This window comes from Heloderma suspectum, chromosome 2, assembly GCF_057233095.1.
Source record: "Heloderma suspectum isolate Gila_16-S chromosome 2, 16-S_ref, whole genome shotgun sequence".
Taxonomy (NCBI): domain Eukaryota; kingdom Metazoa; phylum Chordata; class Lepidosauria; order Squamata; family Helodermatidae; genus Heloderma; species Heloderma suspectum.
In genome coordinates, this window is record NC_139459.1 from 293,726,430 (window position 1) to 293,745,688 (window position 19,259).

At 43.7% G+C, this 19,259-nt stretch overlaps 1 protein-coding gene across 2 annotated transcripts in view; it reads right to left on the reverse strand.

Moving 5' to 3' along the window:
* IQSEC1 (IQ motif and Sec7 domain ArfGEF 1) overlaps positions 1–19,259 on the reverse strand; it is a 576,206-nt gene that overhangs the window by 416,712 nt on the left and 140,235 nt on the right. For both annotated transcript variants that reach the window (XM_084839949.1, XM_084839948.1), the window contains exon 2: positions 6,584–6,613. In XM_084839949.1, coding sequence (XP_084696075.1) covers positions 6,584–6,613 — 30 coding nt within the window. The remainder of the gene's footprint in view (positions 1–6,583; positions 6,614–19,259) is intronic.

Below are 19,259 nucleotides of genomic sequence, written 5' to 3' on the forward strand. Positions count from 1 at the left end.
AGGTGATCTTGGAATATGTTATGTATGACACACCTGCCTATAAAAACCTATGGCAGAAATCACTGTGTACATTGTATAACATGACTGAACACCCCAACAGAATGTACAGTTCTCATCAGCCTCTACCAATACCTCATTTCTTTCTCACAGATGAGAGGGAAAACGCAAGACAATTTGAGGCCTGTTTATGGATTTATAGGAGACTGCGTTATGAGATGTATCATTCATATTAATGATCAAAGATGGATATGTGGAAGAAATTCCTAAGCTTTACTATATAAAAGTATTGTATTTGGTCACAAAATGTTTTCACATCATGGCCATACTGCAAAGAATTTCAGATATTCTAGGTAGGACTCAGACAAGTCTAGTAGCCTCCTTCCATGCACCATGGAAAGCCACTTTTAAACTGAAGTATTCTTGCCAAGAAAACCCCATGGAACATATCACAAGGCTAAAAGATATGACGCCGGAAGATGAGCCCCTCAGGTCGGAAGGTGTCCAATATGCTACTGGGGAAGAGCAGAGGGTATTTCCAAGTAGCGCCAGAAAGAGTGAAGCGGCTGGGCCAAACCCGAAAGGACACTCAGCTGTGGATGTGTCTGGTGGTGAAAAGAAAATCCGATGCTGTAAAGAACAATATTGTTTAGGAACCTGGAATGTCAGATCAATGAATCAAGGTAAGCTGGAGGTGGTCAAACATGAGATGGCAAGATTGAACATCGACATCTTGGGAATCAGCGAACTAAAATGGACAGGCATGGGCGAATTTAATTCAGGTGACTATCATATCTACTATTGTGGGCAAGAATCCCTTAGAAGAAATGGAGTAGCACTCATAGTCAACAAAAGGGTGGGAAAAGCAGTACTCGGGTACAATCTTAAAAATGATAGAATGATCTCAGTACGAATCCAAGGCAAACCATTCAACATCACAGTAATTCAAGTCTATGCCCCAACCACTGAGGCCGAAGAAGCTGAGGTTGATCGGTTCTATGAAGACCTACAACACCTTCTAGAACTAACACCAAAAAAAGATGTCCTCTTCATCATAGGGGATTGGAATGCTAAAGTAGGAATTCAAGAAATCACCGGGATAACAGGCAGGCATGGCCTTGGTGTACAAAATGAAGCAGGACAAAAGCTAATAGAGTTTTGCCAAGAGAACATGCTGATCATAGCAAACACTCTTTTCCAACAGCACAAGAGGCGACTCTACACATGGACGTCACCAGATGGTCAATATCGAAATCAGATTATGTCCTTTGCAGCCAAAGATGGAGAAGCTCCATACAGTCAGTAAAAACAAGACCTGGAGCTGACTGTGGCTCAGATCATGAGCTGCTTCTTGCAAAATTTCGGCTTAAATTGAAGAACGTCGGAAAAACCACTAAACCGTTCAAGTATGACCTAAATCATATCCCTGATGAATATACATTGGAGGTGAGGAATAGATTTCAGGGATTAGACCTGATAGACAGAGTGCCTGAGGAACTATGGACGGAGGTCCGTAACATTGTTCAGGAGGCAGCAACTCAATCCATCCCAAAGAAAAAGAAATGCAAGAAAGCAAAGTGGTTGTCTGATGAGGCTTTACAAGTAGCTCACGAAAGAAGGGAAGCGAAAAGCAAGGGAGAAAGGGGAAGATATACCCAACTGAATGCAGAGTTCCAGAGAATAGCAAGGAGAGACAAGAAGGCCTTCTTAAATGAACAATGCAAAGAAATCGAGGAAAACAACAGAATGGGGAAGACTAGAGATCTCTTCAAGAAAATTGGAGATCTCAAGGGAACGTTTTGTGCAAAGACGGGCATGACAAAGGACAAAGAAGGCAGGGACCTAACAGAAGCAGATGAGATTAAGAAGAGGTGGCAAGAATACACAGAAGAACTATACAGGAAAGATCTGAATGTCCCTGATAGCCATGAGAGTGCGGTCACTGAACTTGAGCCGGACATCCTCGAGAGTGAAGTCAAGTGGGCCTTAGGAAGCATTACTAACAACAAAGCTAGCGGAGATGACAGTATTCCAGCCGAGCTATTTAAAATCCTAAAAGATGATGCTGTTAAAGTGCTGCATTCAATATGCCAACAAATCTGGAACGCTCAACAGTGGCCGCAAGACTGGAAAAGGTCAGTTTACATTCCAATTCCAAAGAAGGGAAAGGCCAAAGAGTGTTCAAACTACCGCACAATTGTGCTCATTTCACATGCCAGCAAGGTGATGCTCAAAATCCTACAAGCTAGGCTTCAGCAGTATGCAAACCGAGAACTACCGGAAGTACAAGCTGGGTTTCGAAGAGGCAGAGGAACTAGAGATCAAATCGCCAACATTCGCTGCATCATGGAGAAAGCAAGAGAATTCCAGAAAAACGTCTATTTCTGCTTCATTGACTACGCTAAAGCCTTTGATTGTGTGGATCACAACAAACTGTGGCAAATTCTTAAAGTGATGGGAGTACCAGACCACCTTACCTGTCTCCTGAGAAACCTGTACGAGGGTCAAGAAGCAAGAGTAAGAACCAGACATGGAACAACCGATTGGTTCAAAATTGGGAAAGGAGTACGACAAGGCTGCATATTGTCACCCTGCTTATTTAACTTATATGCAGAGTACATCATGAGAAATGCCGGGTTGGATGAATCAGAGGTCGGAATTAAGATTGCTGGGAGAATTATCAACAACCTCCGATATGCAGATGATACCACCCTAATGGCAGAAAGCGAAGAGGATCTAAAGAGCCTCTTGTTGAGGGTGAAAGAGGAGAGTGCAAAAGCTGGTTTGAAACTCAACATTAAAAAAACGAAGATCATGGCATCTGGCCCCATCACTTCCTGGCATATAGAAGGGGAAGAAATGGAAGCAGTGACAGATTTTACTTTCTTGGGCTCCAAGATCACTGCAGACGGTGACTGTAGCCATGAAATTAAAAGACGCTTGCTCCTTGGGAGGAAAGCTATGGCCAACCTAGACAGCATAGTAAGAAGCAGAGACATCACCTTGCCGACAAAGGTCCGTCTAATCAAAGCTATGGTTTTCCCAGTAGTAATGTATGGCTGTGAGAGCTGGACTATAAGGAAGGCTGAGCGCCGAAGAATTGATGCTTTTGAACTGTGGTGCTGGAGAAGACTCTTATGAGTCCCCTGGACTGCAAGGAGGTCAAATCAGTCCATCCTAAAGGAAATCAACCCTGAGTGCTCATTGGAAGGACAGATACTGAAGCTGAAGCTCCAATATTTTGGCCACCTAATGCGAAGAGAAAACTCCCTGGAAAAGACCCTGATGCTGGGAAAGACTGAAGGCAAAAGGAGAAGGGGACGCCAGAGGATGAGATGGCTAGATAGCATCACGGATGCAATGAATATGAACTTGAGCACGCTCCGGGAGAGAGCGCAGGACAGGAAGGCCTGGCGTGCTATGGTCCATGGGGTCACGAAGAGTCGGACACGACTGAACGACTGAACAACAACAAATGTTAAACAGTAGGCTGCAATTCAAAGAAAATAAAAGAAAAGAAAAGAAAAGAAAAAGCTCATCTGGATGCATGCAAGCCCTTCTATGTGCTTAGTAAAATGTTTCTTTGGATCCCAGGCTATATTCTCTAAAAACAGTTTTTAAAAAATCAGGTATTTCCTCTAAATGGTATGAATAATTAATTGTAAGTACTCCTAGGTGTTAAGCAAACCACTGTGTTGCTATGAAACAATAATAATAAAGCAGTTTACCCAGAACCAAAATATATCAAGAATTTTCTTCCCCTAAATTTATTTTAAAAGGATCCCACAAAGCCTTTGTACACCATGACCCAGAAATTGTATGTGATATAGTCCCTGCATAGAATGCTAAGGTGGACTAGAACTAGGAGGTAGCAAAACTATTCAGTTATGCCTGATCCAGTATTTTCTACTCAAGACAATATAACAGATATTCATGGCTGTTGTACTGTTTTGCCTCTTTCTGCTCTCTCTTTTTTTAAACCACAAATGTGTTTCTTCTTTCATAACGTTAATGAATATATAATTTGGGGATCTTAACTGAAATCCAGCAAGTTTCTCCATATCAATAATCACCATCGCAGCAGGAGTTTAGTGGGAAGAGCATACACTGGGTGCAATGGAGAACCAAAAATGTCCAAATGATGGTGACTATGCAAAGCAGGGGACTTGTGTTACATTTGGGCTTTTTTTTAAAATGTTGCTTTATTCGATTATCGTGTACAGTACGATGAGCTTACAGTCAATAAATACAGTAACTATTCAACCAAAAAATATAAAAAGAAACTGTATTCCCATTTTTATTTGAGTTAGATTAACAGTAGAATGTTCTGAGAACACCCCTCATTTAATTGCATCCCTCCAAAATGATGTTTGTGGTATCAGAGGTAGGGATGGCAGAGAATTTCTCCCTGAATCTTCAGGGGGCCGAGCGCCAACGCATTCAGCCCCCCAAAATCGGCGGTGAAATTGTCTGCCACCCCCCCCCCCACCACCCCCGGGATGGGACTTACCTTTGGCGAATGTCCCTCCCGGCGGCGGGTCCCGGTGGCGGTTCGTCGGCCTTTCGTCGGGGGCGGGGGCGGCAGCCAGTCTTCTGACCAGCTGCCGACGCTGCCATTACAAGGTAAAGTGTTAAAAAAAAAACACCCCATGATAGGCTACGTAACGATTAACGTAGCCTATCACGGCTAGATTTCCAAAGTCAGCCGTGATAGGCTACGTAAATCGTTACGTAGCCTTTCACGGGTGACTTTGAAAAAAAAAAAAAAGCACGTACGCAAATGGTGGCGGCCTATGGGTGCCGCCATTTGCGTTCCTTATTTGGCGTAGTCTACGTAAATCTTTACGTAGACTACCGGGACCAAATAAGGAACGCAAATTCCTTATTTCAAATTCCAAATTCCTTATTATTCCTTATTTTCTCCAAAAAATTGGAGGGCACGAAGTTGGGAGAGGCTGGCTTAAACAGTCATTTCTAGGGATTGTTTGGTAGTCAGAATTTTCTATGTATATTCTAGAATGGTTTGCTTTTATTGCTACATGTCAGACAGGTTAAATCTTTGGGGTACAATCCAACAACACTGAAGCAATTCAAGTCCCACTTAGATTTCAATGGGAGAAATATAAACACATATAAAATCAGTGGTACTTAAAGATCATCGATCAAATTTTTGACTGGACCATATCCCGATATATGTAAATGATACACACTCCCACACATACACATTGTGGTATTACAACACATACAGAGACAAATTTAGGTTTAGAGAGCAGAACTGCATTGCCAGCATAATGATTGTCACTATTTTTAGCACAGTGCTTACCAAATATTAAATTTGCTCATAACAAATTGTTTTTGCTAACTCAAAGCTATATTGGATGGCCTTGCTAATTAACTTCAAGTTATTTGTTAAATTCAACAACAGCCAATTTTAAACCTAATTTACTGAAGAAGAGTTAATGTAAACATGCATTGGAACTTATCCAACAATTTAAAGAAGTTGAGGCAATAAACATAATGTTCATATAATAATGATAACAATTTAATATAAATTAATGGCACAAATGTTTCACTGACAACTAGATAACCCATGATGACAACAGTAAGAGCTATTAGTGTTTTTTATTTTTAAAAGATCAATTAATGTAAAAATATGACCAACTCATGAAAAAGATCTATGTATGTTCCAAAGCCCAGCTTATAGGACTACTTCTTTTTCTGCAGATCAAGAAAACCTGAGACCATGTAAAATAAAGGGGGAGAAAACAATCACATAGCCTTGTTATGTTTTCAACTGTAAAAAGTGAAAAAGCTGTGAATGATGGTTAATCATAGCCAAAGACATAGCCTAATGGAGCAATCAGGCTCAAACTGCTACAAGATGCAATCACAAAACATACTTATATTCACGATGGAAACATACAGGTCTATTAAGGGAAGCTGTGAAAAGCACCTAACTTGAGGTAGCATGAAGCAAAGTTGCGATGAGGTTACAGGTCTTACAGTTGAACAACAACCTTGACTCATGCAGGGAGCTGAATATGCAGTTTCCCCTGACAGTGAAGTGTTATGTTAAATATTTACAGTTGTGAACTAACACACATCTTTAACTGGAAACAAAGGCATTCAAATCTCTCAAGCATCTTTATTCTGGAAAACAATACTTCGAAAGACCCCATCTTTTTTTTTAAGACATCAAATCTAACTCAGAAAGTGAACAATTTTGCATGATATGGCATGGCAAATGTGAATATTATCTTTATGCTTCCCTAAATGAAGAGCTCTTTCGGAATCTTGGCTTCCCTCAATTATGGAATATTTCCTTTCTATGCAGTTTTTAAATATTAAAAAAGTACTTGTGTGTAATAACTAATTAAAGCATAATAACTTTGGCATGCTAAAGAAACTAGATACATCTAATATTGCAATTACAGCATTAAAATGTAAAAAGATTTGACCATGTACTGTTAAATACATTTTCCTTTTATGGTGCCCTTGCCCTATCAAAACAGAAGATAGGAGCAAGTGGTTTCACTAACACAACTAGTTCCACATGTACCATATAAGATGGAAGAATAATACATACCTCATGCTTCTTGAACTTTCACCTTCAGACCTGTAAAATAAGAAAGAAAGAAAGAAATAAGAATGCTAATTCAAAATTCCTAACAGAAGGTCATCTGTATCTCCATATTTATGTGCTGTTACATTTTGATTTGTCTTCAGATTATTACTGAGATATGTAAAGATACGTTATTTAGAGTAGCAAAGATGTAACAACATAATGAAACACTTTAAACTTAAGTATATCACATTCACTCATGCAACAGGACTTTCCTCTCCTGTTTTCTCCCCGCTGCAGCATCCCACTCCAACTCTATACTGGAGAGTCCCCCAACCCTCCAAAGCAGATTATGAGGGAATTGTCTGAAACAATTTCAGACAAAGCATACTGGCAGTAGGGATGTCGCGAACGTTCGTTTCCTGTTTTGTGTTTGACAATCGTCTCTCTGTTCGGCTCCCCAAACTGAAGTTTGCGAACCATCCCTCGCCTGACCCTGCTCCGTTCCAGTCGAGAGATTCCCCCAAAGTATCGAGTGCTATTGCGATCCTGTTTGCCAGTTTCCCCCAGCTATAGCCGATCATCTGCTTGGCGAATGGCTTTGGTGGCTATCCCTTCAGTTTTGCGCATTTGCCCTTCATTTTTTTGCATTTGCCCCTGATGTGCGCATCTGCATATATGCGCATTTTGGGGGCAGAAAAAACAGCGCAGCTGCCAGGGCCCATTTGATTTGGTGCATTCAATGAATTGAGAAGTGCCACAGCCACAGAGAGATCCAGGTGTTGTGGGGGGTGGGGAGACGTTGAGGAGGGGAATAGAAAAAGATGAGAGCAAGCAACCCCCTTCCTACCTGAATGACAGTCATTTCATTCAGATTGAAATGGGCCATTGCCCTCAATTTCTGCATAACAATTAGAAAGTACTATTCCTTCACAGTGGCAAGTTGAGATAGCCACCAAGCAAGAAGATGTGCTATTATGTTGCAAATCTCTCCCAAAACTTAGAATTTAACTCCAACATTTGAGAGAATATGTTCACAAGCAGAAAATATGGAAAGAAAAAGATAGTTCCTTCATTCATAGAATCATAGAATCATAGAATAGTAGGGTTGGAAGGGGCCTACAAGGCCATCGAGTCCAACCCCCTGCTCAATGCAGGAATCCAAGTCAGAATTAGGGATGTCAGAGAATTCCGCCATGGATCTCGGTTAGGCCAAATGCCAGTGCATTTGGCCCCCCGAAATCCGTGGTGGAACGAAGCCCCCCGCCGACAAAAGGCACACGAAACGGGACACCTACCTGCTGCCGTTCGCGCTGCTTTGCGAATGGTGGCCGTGTCCGCGGCCGCCATTCACTTCATCACTATAGCTGTGATAAGCTACGTAAATACTTACGTAGCCTATCATGGCTAACACAGGGACACCATTTGCGTCCCTGTGGAAGCTGTGATAGGCTGCATAAGTATTTACGTAGCCTATCACGGCAAAAAAAAGGGAACGCAAATGGCAGCGGAAACACAAATGGCGGTGGGGAATTTACATATTTACTAGGGATGTCAGAGAATTCCGCCACGGATCTCGGGGAGGCCGAATGCCAGTGCATTCGGCCCCCCGAAATCGGTGGCGGAACAGCCTGCCCCGCCCGGGACAAGACTTTCCTGGGGTGGATCTTCCAGGTGGCGGCGGCTGCGGAGGTGGTTCAGCTATTTGCGTTCCCCTTATTTTCGCCGTCCTAGTCTACGTAAATGTTTACGTAGACTAAGACGTGCCAAAATAAGGAACGCAAATGGCGGCGCCCCTGGGCGCCGCCATTTGCGTACGCGCGTTTTGTTTTTGTTTTTTTTAATCAGCCGTGATAGGCTACGTAAACATTTACGTAGCCTATCATGGCTGACTGCAGAGACGCAAACGGTGGTGGCTATGGCTGCCGCCATTTGCGTCTCTGCTAGCCAGCGGCCGGATGTCCGGCTGCTGGCGGAGCCGGCCGGCATCTCCGCAGAATCCCTGCAGAGCGGAGCCGGCTGGCCAGGATTCCGGGGGGAGGAATGGAACACCTCCCCTCCGGCCAGGATTCCAGGGGGAGGGACGGAACGCCTCCCCCCCAGCATCAGCATAATCCATGGAAAGGTAAGTACCTTTCGTACATCCCTAGTTCAGGGAGGGCTTTTTTAACAAAGGTCTCCCCACTGTCTCCTTCAAGCAGGCTGGAACTCTGCCTTGCCTGAGGGAGGCATTAACCACTCCACATACCCACTCAGCCAGTCCACGTGTGGCTCCTTTTATGAGCCAGGAAGGGCAAGGGTATAGAACACATGTGGTGGCTCTCACCTCTCCCAGGACAAACCAAGAGAGCCCAGGACAAACCAAGCAGCATAGCTATACGAATACCATTTCCAACCTGGCTCTTATTGCACTGGGATGACTGCAGTGACTTACGCCGTACACCAGTCCCACGTAGGGATGTTGGAGAATTCCGCCACGGACTAGGTGTGTATGAAACCCCATTTACCTGGCTCCGCTGGGGTCCGCAGGTGAGCGGAGGTGATCCGTTCCTCCTCCCAGAATCCTGCCCAGCCGGCTCCGCTTCACAGCCAGTCTGCGGAGCCGCCGGCTGGGCCAACCCGCAGCAGGGTTTCCAGCCGCTGCCGGGCTGCTGTGGACGCAAATGGCATCCTGTGTAGGGGATGCCATTTGCGTCCCTACATCAGCTTGTGATAGGCTATGTATATATTTACGTAGCCTACCACGGCTAAAGCAGGGAACCAAAGGGCGTCCCCTATGCCATTTGCATTCCCACGTTAGCTATGATAGGCTACTTAAATATTTACGTAGCCTATCACGGGCTGGCATAGGGACGCAAACAGCGGCTGGTACGATGGCTGCCATTTGTGGCCGCAGCAGCCTGGCAGCGGCCAGAGCTGTCGTCGTCGCTGTCACCGCCGCTTCATCCACTGCCGGAGCCGCCGCCACCGCTTGAGCTTTCGCGGGGTGGTGGGGTGGGTTGCTCCGTTCCGCCATGGATTCCGGGGACCCGAATTCACTGGAATTCGGCCTCCCTGGGATCCGTGGCAGAATTCTCTAACATCCCTACCATGGACTCTAGTGAGGCCAGATTCTAAGGAATCCAGCCCCCTGGAATCAGTGGTGGAACGGCCTCGCCACCCCCTGCTATCCCCCTCCGGAACGGACCTACCTGCGGCAGCCCTGGCAGCAGCAGCAGGTCTAGCGGCAGGTCCGGCGGCGGCTCCAGGTTGTCTTCTGGGCTGCTGTGGCCGCAAATGGCAGCTGTTGTGGTGGCCGCCATTTGCCTCCCTGCTGTAGCCATGATTGGCTATGTAAGTATTTACATAGCCTATCACGGCTAAAGCGGGGATGCAAATGGCGGCCGCTACGCCATTTGCATCCCTGCTGTAGCCGCAATAGGCTATGTACGTATCTACGTAGCCTATCATGGCTGCAGCAGGGACGCAAATGGCGTAGCTGCCACCATTTGCGACCCCGCTTTAGCTGTGATAGGCTATGTAAATATCTCCATAGCCTATCACAGCCTCGCATAGGGATGCAAATGGCATCCCCTACGCAGGACGCTATTTGCGTCCGCAGCAGCCTGTCAGTGGATGGGGCCCCTGCTGCAGATTGGCCCAGCCAGCGGCTCCGCAGACTGGCCATGGAGCAGAGCCATCCATCGAGGATTCCAGGGGGAGGACTGGATCACCTCACCCCCCCATGGAACCCAGCGGAGCCAGGTAAGTGGGGTTTCGTACACCCCTAGTCCCATGAAACTTGTGACAACCACATAAACAGAAATGTATTCAGGCAAAAATCATGACAACAGAGTGTCTCTTTACTTTGCAAGGTCAATTAAAATATATAGAACAGGAATATTTTAATTGTATACAACTGCTCCATTAAGACAGCAAGCAATAACATAGCCATAATGCAGCCTGCACATTGGCGAATTGCAGAATGGGGAAACCAAAAGGGACTGCAGTTGTGTACAGTTGTGTACCTCAAGCAGAGATATTGCTTGGTAGGAATAGAAGAGGAAAGGCACATCTTCCATTCAGACACTGCAGAATGCACCTAAATAAGTCCTTGTCCCCCCTGCCCTTTCCACAGCCAGGCATGTGAATGAGTATCTGACTGACCGTAGTCGATAGACATTCAGTTATATCCCCAGGCAGTCAGCTAAAGAGAATGAATGAGGTACTGAGTAGGGATGGCGGAGAATTCCGCCACAGATTTCAGTGAGGCCAAATGCACTGGCATTCAGCCCCCAGAAACCTGTGGTGGAACGGCCTCCCACCCCCCACCACCTCGCGGAATAGCCCCGGAACGAAACGAATACCTGGGGCTCCAGTGGCGGCGGTGGCTCCGGCGGTGGCTGGTCTTTTGACCGGCTGCCGCGGCCGCCATTTGCATCCTGCTCTTTGCTGTGATAGGCTACGTAAGTATTATGTAGCCTATCATGGCAAGCTAAAAAAAACAACAGCATACGCAAATGGCGGCAACTATGGCGACCGCCATTTGCGTTCCCTTTTTTTCACTGTTTTAGCCTACGTAAATATTTACATAAGCTATTACGGCGAAAAAAAGGGAAACGCAAATAGCGTAGTGGGCGCTATTTGCGTTCTTTTTTCTTTTTTTTTGCCGTAATAGCTTACATAAATATTTATGTAGGCTAAAACAGCGGGGGGGGGGGGGAAGGAACGCAAATGGTGCCTACTACGCTATTTGCGTTCCCCTTTTTTCCCCGCTGTAATAGCTTACATAAATATTTACGTAAAACAGTGGGGAAAAAGGGAATGCAAATGGTGGCCACTGTAGCCTCTGCCATTTGCGTATGCTTTTTTTTTTATGTGCAGGCTTCCCAGTGGCCGGATGTCCAGGCGCGGGCAGCCCCGGCCGGCAGCTCCACAGAATCTCCGCAGAGCGGAGCCGGATGGATTAGGATTTTGGGGGGAGGTGCGGAGCGCCTCCCCCCCACTGCGAATCACCCCGTCGAAAAGGTAAGTGACTTTCGTACATCTCTAGAACTGAGTCACCTGCACCGGCCTGTCCTTTGTCATGGAAATGCATTCTTAAAACAAGGAAGACATGATTTTGCTTATTGCCCTCAGTTAGCAGATGAACAGTATTGCGGATTTCTGAGTGTGCGGGTCTTCCCATATTCTATGCAATGAACCAAAAAACCTGTGCTGATTGAGAGAAGTGGTCAAAGCCTCCACAGAAGCCTCAGTCTTGCAAGGGGACTTTGGCTCTTTCAAATTCTTCTTCTTTTTATTATTTATTACAGTTATATGCTGCCTTTTCCCCTCCTTAAAGAACCCAAGGCGGCAGCGGCATACATAATCCTCCTCCTCTCCATTTTATCCTCACAACAACAACCCTGTGAGGTCAGTTGGGCTGAGAGTCTGTGACTGGCCCTAAGTCACCCAGTGAGCTTCCATGGCTGAGTGGGGACTAGAAGTTCTAGAACCCGGGTCTCCTGACTCCTAGTCCAACGTGGACATCTCTCTCTCTTCATCAACATCATTTCTTCCAGAGATCAGCTTTTAATTTCAGCCAGCCTTGTCCTAGCAGCCTTCTTTCCAGGAAATTCATTCTGATGATGGATGGAGCTACTGCTGCTTTTTTCTCTCTGAGCTTCCTCCAAATGTCCCTGATTTACCAGAGATTTGCCCCATATAGCCCAGTCCAGTGCCTGTCCCAGTGAAGCCCCATCCCCCTCCTCAAACACTGTTGGAGAGAGGTTGCCACATCACAACGGCACATTTTCTGAGGTTTACAAAGACTCAAATAAGTTGCCTTCTGGGGGAATTAACAAATGTAGCCTGAAGCCTCCACACACACATGCACACACATGCACACACAGAAGAAAAAGCAGGGGTGGAGAGGAAGCTACAATTTGCAAGAGCATCCTCGCAACAAACAAAAGCAATATATCTTTCTTGGTTGAAGCCCTCTTCTACAGACAGGAGGTAGTGCGCAAAAATTCCCATGTCTGCTAATCTGAGATAGCACTGAACTGACCAGACCCCTGCCCCCCCAGCATATAATTGTGCATATTCTCAAACAAAAGACTGAAGTGCCCAGCATTAGCAAAACAAAGGAGAGGAGAGGTGCAGCAGGCAGAATCAGTGAGTGAGTCATCATGCTAATGGCTTACAGAATGAAAAATGGTCGGATTCATTCACCACATGGAAAGATCATTGTTCAATTGGGAAACATGGGGGCCTGCCCAACACACATCATCAGCTTCTTCTTTTTGCTTGGGGGACGGGGTGTCTCTGTCAGCAGCAGGGCAGGATGTTAGCACATCGCAGCAACAACTTAACACTCCTCAATACTGTATACAAATGTTGCACAGATGAAGCTGAAAGTGTGCATTTCAGAGATTTAAAAGTGTGTAAATTTGAGGCTTTGTGTATGTACTTCCCTTTTTTGCACAAATGAGTTCCCGAGTAAAAAAAAACCCCCCCCGGCAAAGCCGCAAATGGTTCGTGGGATGATCGATGGTGACCTCCAATCACTTGCATGCTTTGACAAAGGGGAGGAGAGGCAAGAAGCGGGGGGTTCTCACATCCCTAACTAGCAGCAGATTATACTATACATGTTTGTCTCCTTTTCCAGTCTTTTTAAAATTTTCAAAATCATTTAACGACAATGTACAATAAATATAAAATAAAATAAGTATTTCTGTCTTTTGTATTATTGGGTCATAGGTAAAAAAAAACCCTACCCCTCAGTATTCTAATTATCCTATCTCCTCAAATACTATTCCACTTCTGGAAGCTTAAGTGTCAAAGTCAGACCAAAAACAGGAGTTAAACCAGGGGTGGGCAACACATGGCCCATGGGCCAGATGTGGCTCCTGCCAACCTAAGGTGGAGCCCCTGAATTTAAGTATTTTATAAAAAACAAAATGGCACTCCGTAGCAGCTATGGAGTGCTCAAAGAGTTACATTTCTCTTGTTTACAAGCTAAATTTGTTTGTTTCGGCACTCAAAGTAGTTAAATTTAACCCTAAATGGTTAAAGGGTTAAATGTTAAAGGATTAAACCCAAAAGGGTTAAATTTACAAAGAAGCTAAATGTAGTGCTCCTGAGTTCTACAGAGAAGTTTGCTGTTGAATTTCAGTGGCAAACCAGCAATAATTTATTCCCCCTCCCTGTGTGTCGCATAGAAGAGGTGTTCTGGGGGCAAAAATGCCCCCCCACGCAGTTCATCACCCCTGTGTTAAACAGTTAACATTTTTCAAACTGACTGAACAAAGATGGGCACAATAATATTTAAAGGAAATGAAATATGATCATATTTTCCTCCACAAAAGCTAAAAGGTAGCAAATTGCCTGGACTAGAATCCCAAGAGCACATAAGGTCCTGTACATGTTTTGAAGGCTTTTGATTAGCTTCCCATTAACAGTAGCTTTCCACGCTGGATCTGAATCTTTTTCTCAAAAATTGTGTATTATATGGCAGGGGGGAGGTGAGATGCTTTTAGATAAGACAGCATGCTCAAAAGGTAACTACAAGTTTGAGTCCTAGTATTGGAAAAAAGGTGGGATAATAACAACAACAACAACAATTCCGAATCAGAACCTTCTTTTTCCTCTTGAATTCATAATTTTTAATATGGTGACTAATGCCTTTCAAACCAACAGAACTTCAATGTTCCTAAATAAAATTAGAATGCTGATGCAGCCTTTTGACAGAATCAGGGGAACGATCTTACATATTCTCCACTGGATGCTCCTCTTCTTCATGAAATATTAAAATTGTATACATTATTAGTGACATAGTAGGTATGTATCTGTGCCTTCAACTTCTGAAGATAGGATGATAAACATATATTGATTAATTTACTCTTGACTACTTCCTTTTGTTCTTTCAACAGAAGTAGCATTTTTTAAAAAATCAGATTTGGCAGTAATATCGCATAAAAATATAGTAAGGAAGCAATTAGATGTTTCTGACACACAATGTTTTTTTAATCTGTAGTTTTGTCAGGTTACTTTTCAGTCTCACTTTAGTGAGGAAGAAAATTCCGTATTTCCTCCTTAGGGTTTTTTTTAAGGTACCTGGAGTCAGGACTTCACTCCAGTCCCAGGAATCTCAATCTCCCTTTCCTAATTTTGTTGCTATCATTGACTTATTCTTTAGTATTGCCTGTTCATTTTACAAATGTGTATACACTATTCTTCTTCCTCACCTTTTACTATTAAATTCTGCTAGCTTAACAAAATGAAAATGCCTCTCCTTGCTGCTTTCCCAGCATGTCAATTAGTAGGTCCTAGGGCATGTTTTGAAGGAATGTGATGCAGCTACCTAAACAGTTCTAGATATGGGCACGGCCTGGAGGAGAAAAACTGCCTGGAAACCTATGTATGCCATTTGAGTTCCATCCCACTAAATCCAGTCCATTCACCACTATGGGACAGGGGGGCATCAAGCCCACACACCTTGATATTTGGTTTTAGTTGAGTTGTACAGTTAATTGAAGCAAATCCTCCACTGACTCAGAGCTGTCCATGGTCCTGTTGATACCAGTTCTAACTGTGTAAATCCTACTATCCTGCTTTCTTGGGTGATACATGTTCATGATGCTGGCACCTAGCTACTTGCTCTTACTACTTTCTCTTAGCCATCACCTTTTTATCTGGTTGTCTTTCAGAATCATGCTTGGTGTTCCCCACTCTACCCAAGCATGAAACAATTTGAAAACATGTAAGGTTCAGTAAAACACAATTTCAACTGCATGTTAAATAGTTACTTCTGAAATACGAATATTTAAACTGCATACACTTTTGAACATAATGTAATGTTTGTTTTGGATTTTTAAAAACAAACAAGTCATGTGTGCTCAGTTGGACACTAGTCAAGTGTGCAACAAAATATAATATTACAGCTAAAACAACTACTAGCTATCATTTTTCTCCTAGCAGGATTTAAGGCCATTTCAAGTGTAGACATCTCAAGGACTGAAAAACTGAACAAAAACAGGGCAAAGACAATTTCACATTATATTTTACCATGTTGTATTTTATGGTTTTAATTGTTGTGAACTGCCCAGAGAGCTCTAGCTATTGGGTGGTATAGAAATGTCATAAATAAATAAACAAACTTTAATTTGATCGAGGATTGGGAGATCCCATGTAAAAATCATGCAAATTCAAGAGGGTCCACTTAAGTCTACTGGATCCAACTTGACCTCATGGAAAAGCAATGAGTGTACGCATCCTTTTTCCTTATGCTCACTCTCTCTTACTCTCCCTCTGTGGGTGTGCATGCTCTCTCTTTGTATATTCTCTGTGTGTTTCCTCTGTGTGCTTTCTCATCCTTCCCTGTGCCCCATCCATTGTTCCCTTCTCATCCTTCCCCATGCCCATATCACCCTGTTCTCTTCCTTCCCCTCCATAAACCTCCATAAACTTACCTTTCTCCCCTGTTCTTCCTTGGGCTAGCGTACTTTTGTATGGGAACTGCTTGGCAGCTTTGCCTGATGTCAACACTAGGCAATCTTTGGGGGATATTCTAAGATGATGGCCACCTACTACGTATCAGAGTCAAGCAGCTTCCATACAAAAGTGCTATTGATTGGGTAAGGTTGACTAACAGGGGTGGGCAGTGGTAGCAGCAAGTCTTGTGGGTACTGTGGTCTCCATGGGCACCATGTTGAAGACCATGTCCTATTGCAATCACATCACCCTCTGAAGCCAAGAGCTCCTTATGCCACACACCCCTCTTATCTTCCTGGGTAGCCTCATGGCTAATCATTTACTTGCTACTTTTCTACTTTCTATCAATAAATGTATTTTATAGAAAAGTTCTGACTTTTTCTCCATTGCCTCCACATGGGTGCCTTATGAAGGCACACCACTTCCTAGGCTTAATGATTTCAGTTATACATGCTTGGCTCCCTGTGTTTTGGTTAAAAAGTGCTAACTTGGACCAGTTTTACTGCACTGGCAGCAGCTTGTACTCTGGCAGAATAAAGCCAGTGTTACACTGGAGAACTATGCTCCTAGCATACATTTGAGCTAAATTCCCCAACTGTTTATGTTCCATAAGGGCTTATCCCTGACCACAGAGAAGTAGTCTCCAAGCTAAACATGTCTGCAGCAAATATGTACCCGTAGCAAACATGGTAACACAGAAGGGAATAATATTTTGAATTCCATCCCCATCACCACCACCATAGTAGTCAAATTTTCTATTTTAGATTCACTATTTAATCTATTCTGTCCTCCTCAAAATCTGCTACCTACCTAGCCAGACACCACTAGAATTCTTCTCTATTCTGCTCCTACTCTGGAAATACCTATCTAACTTCTTCCCTATCTATGATTCCCTACTTAGGCCTGCTCCGCGGTCTCATACATCCTTGCTCTCTCCAAAATTGAAGCTGTCTGCTCTGATCTCTCTGTCCCCAATCTCTTTCTCCCAACCCTTACCCCTTCCAGCTCTCCCTCTCCCTTCTCCTACACCTTTTTCAACCCTTACCTTCTTCACATCTCACTTAATTTATCAACATGCTGCTATTCTCATCCAACCCCTCCGCATGCCCTCTTGATCCCCTCCCTTCCTGAAACTTGTCTTGCCCTCTTCTCCACCACATCATAAATCTCTCCCCATGCCAGAAAGGCTCCTTCCCTACTGCATTCAAGCACATTGACTGCATTCAACCTTTTCTTTGCACATCTTCCCTCTCCAACTTCAGCTTCCCTTCTACCCTTTGACTCTGAATTCTTGGAGTTTGCCACTTATTTTGACAGTCTCAGCTTTCTTGCCTCCAACTTGGGTCTTCCTTGACCTGCTACAATCTAATTTCTGCCTCCTGCACTGATTACCTCCTCACTGCCAAATCCTAAGGGTAGCATTCAGTCATCATTCCTCTTCACTTCTCTGATGCTTTTGATACAATTGATCACTCCTTGTTGCTTGATTCCCTTTATGCTCCAAGTCTCCATCTATTTATGCTCCCTTACAGTCAAACTATACGTTACATTAATTGTGTAGCATGTAGCTGACCCCTCTCTTGTTTTCTTACACTCACATGGCACCAATTCAAATCAGAACCATCCAAATCTTCCCCCCGCTGCTGTCTGCTTCATGAGGGGGGAAAAGAAGAAGAAAAAAGAAGAAAAACTCCATTGATACCAATGGAGGCTTTCCCCCCCCCCCAACTTTTAACTCCCAGGGGTGGGGGGCTGGGATTTCAGGAAGCAAACAGCTCGGGTGGTTTAATCCTCCCCTCCCAGTATGTGGTAGTCCCAATCTGAGTCAAGATTGTGCAAATAACTCTAAAGTAAGAAAACAATAGAGAGGTCAACTACATGCTATGTAATTAATATACATGTAGTTTGACCCTTAGATAGTTCTCGTCCCACCTGTCTAATTGTTCTTTCAATGTTTCCATAGGTGGAAGCTTTTCTTCCACTTTTCCTCCTTCCGCTGAACTCCCTCAGGGATTGTTCTTCACTTTTCATACACTGTCCCTAGCCTGAGCAAGCTCACCAAATCACATATTTTGAGTACCATCTATACGCAGATGAAACCCAGCTCTCTTCAGAAACTTTCTCCCTCCATCCAATACCATGCCCCCAACTTTCTGATATTTCTTGCCTCCTTCACCATCACTTCAAATTCAATATATCCAAAACTGAACTTCTATATGTCCTCCTAAGTCCTCCTCTCAGGATGAGAAGCCACTGAAATGCTACTATTCCCTAATAAAAAAAATCAAAAGTGGTAAACATCTTCCTTTACCAAGCCAAATTCATATCTTCAAAGTATGTGATATGTCATTTCACACTTCACTGTTATTTTGCTTTCTGTACCCCCTGGCCACCCCACTAAACACTTTTAATAACTACTGCAACTTTCATAACTGGTATGTTATTTGCAGGATCTGTATTTCTCTGTATTGAACTTTTTTGCCACTTTATAACTGAAGATATTGCTTATAAGACTTTTTAAAAAAAGTAATAATAATCCAATGTGGTTATAAGATGCAGTAACAAGAGGCTGTGGGCATGCCTTTCACTTTCACCTTATACATGTCCACCGTAATGTTTGACATTGCACAGGGAGATATACAAGCTTCAGATGTGCATACACCCAACACATATTTCTCTTCGGAAGTTACAATGAGGCACTTAAAGCAAAGCATTAACTACTTATCCATCCAGTACTGAAACCTTTTCATGTTCTCCAAGTTAGTATATTTTATTTATTTGTTCATGTTATTGAAGCATTTATGCCATTCTTGTCATGCCAAAGCCCTTGCAGGTGGCTCACAACACCAATTACATCTTAAAAACAAAACCAAACACACAAGCAAAAAGCAGAAGATACAGCAACCAGCAACAAGAACACTCTGCAAGTCAGAAGCATGGCACAATGTTAAAATCCTACATTGTTCTGTATTTTCTTTTTCACAGCAGCAGCAGCAGCTCAATGCATGCTGCTTACAAATATGTTGGTGCACATGTTATACAGCATAGGGGCACTGCATTATTTACTCCTTCTATCCTGGGTTTAGATGAATTTCTTGAAGTAAGAACCTGAAGATTTAATTTGTGTTTGAAAACATGGAGTTCCATTTACTCAACAGAAAGATGTGTTGGATTTGGATGAAGAGTTGCAATGAAGGTGATAACAAAAGAAGACAAGAACAAATCAGTTTAAAAGAGGAGTGAG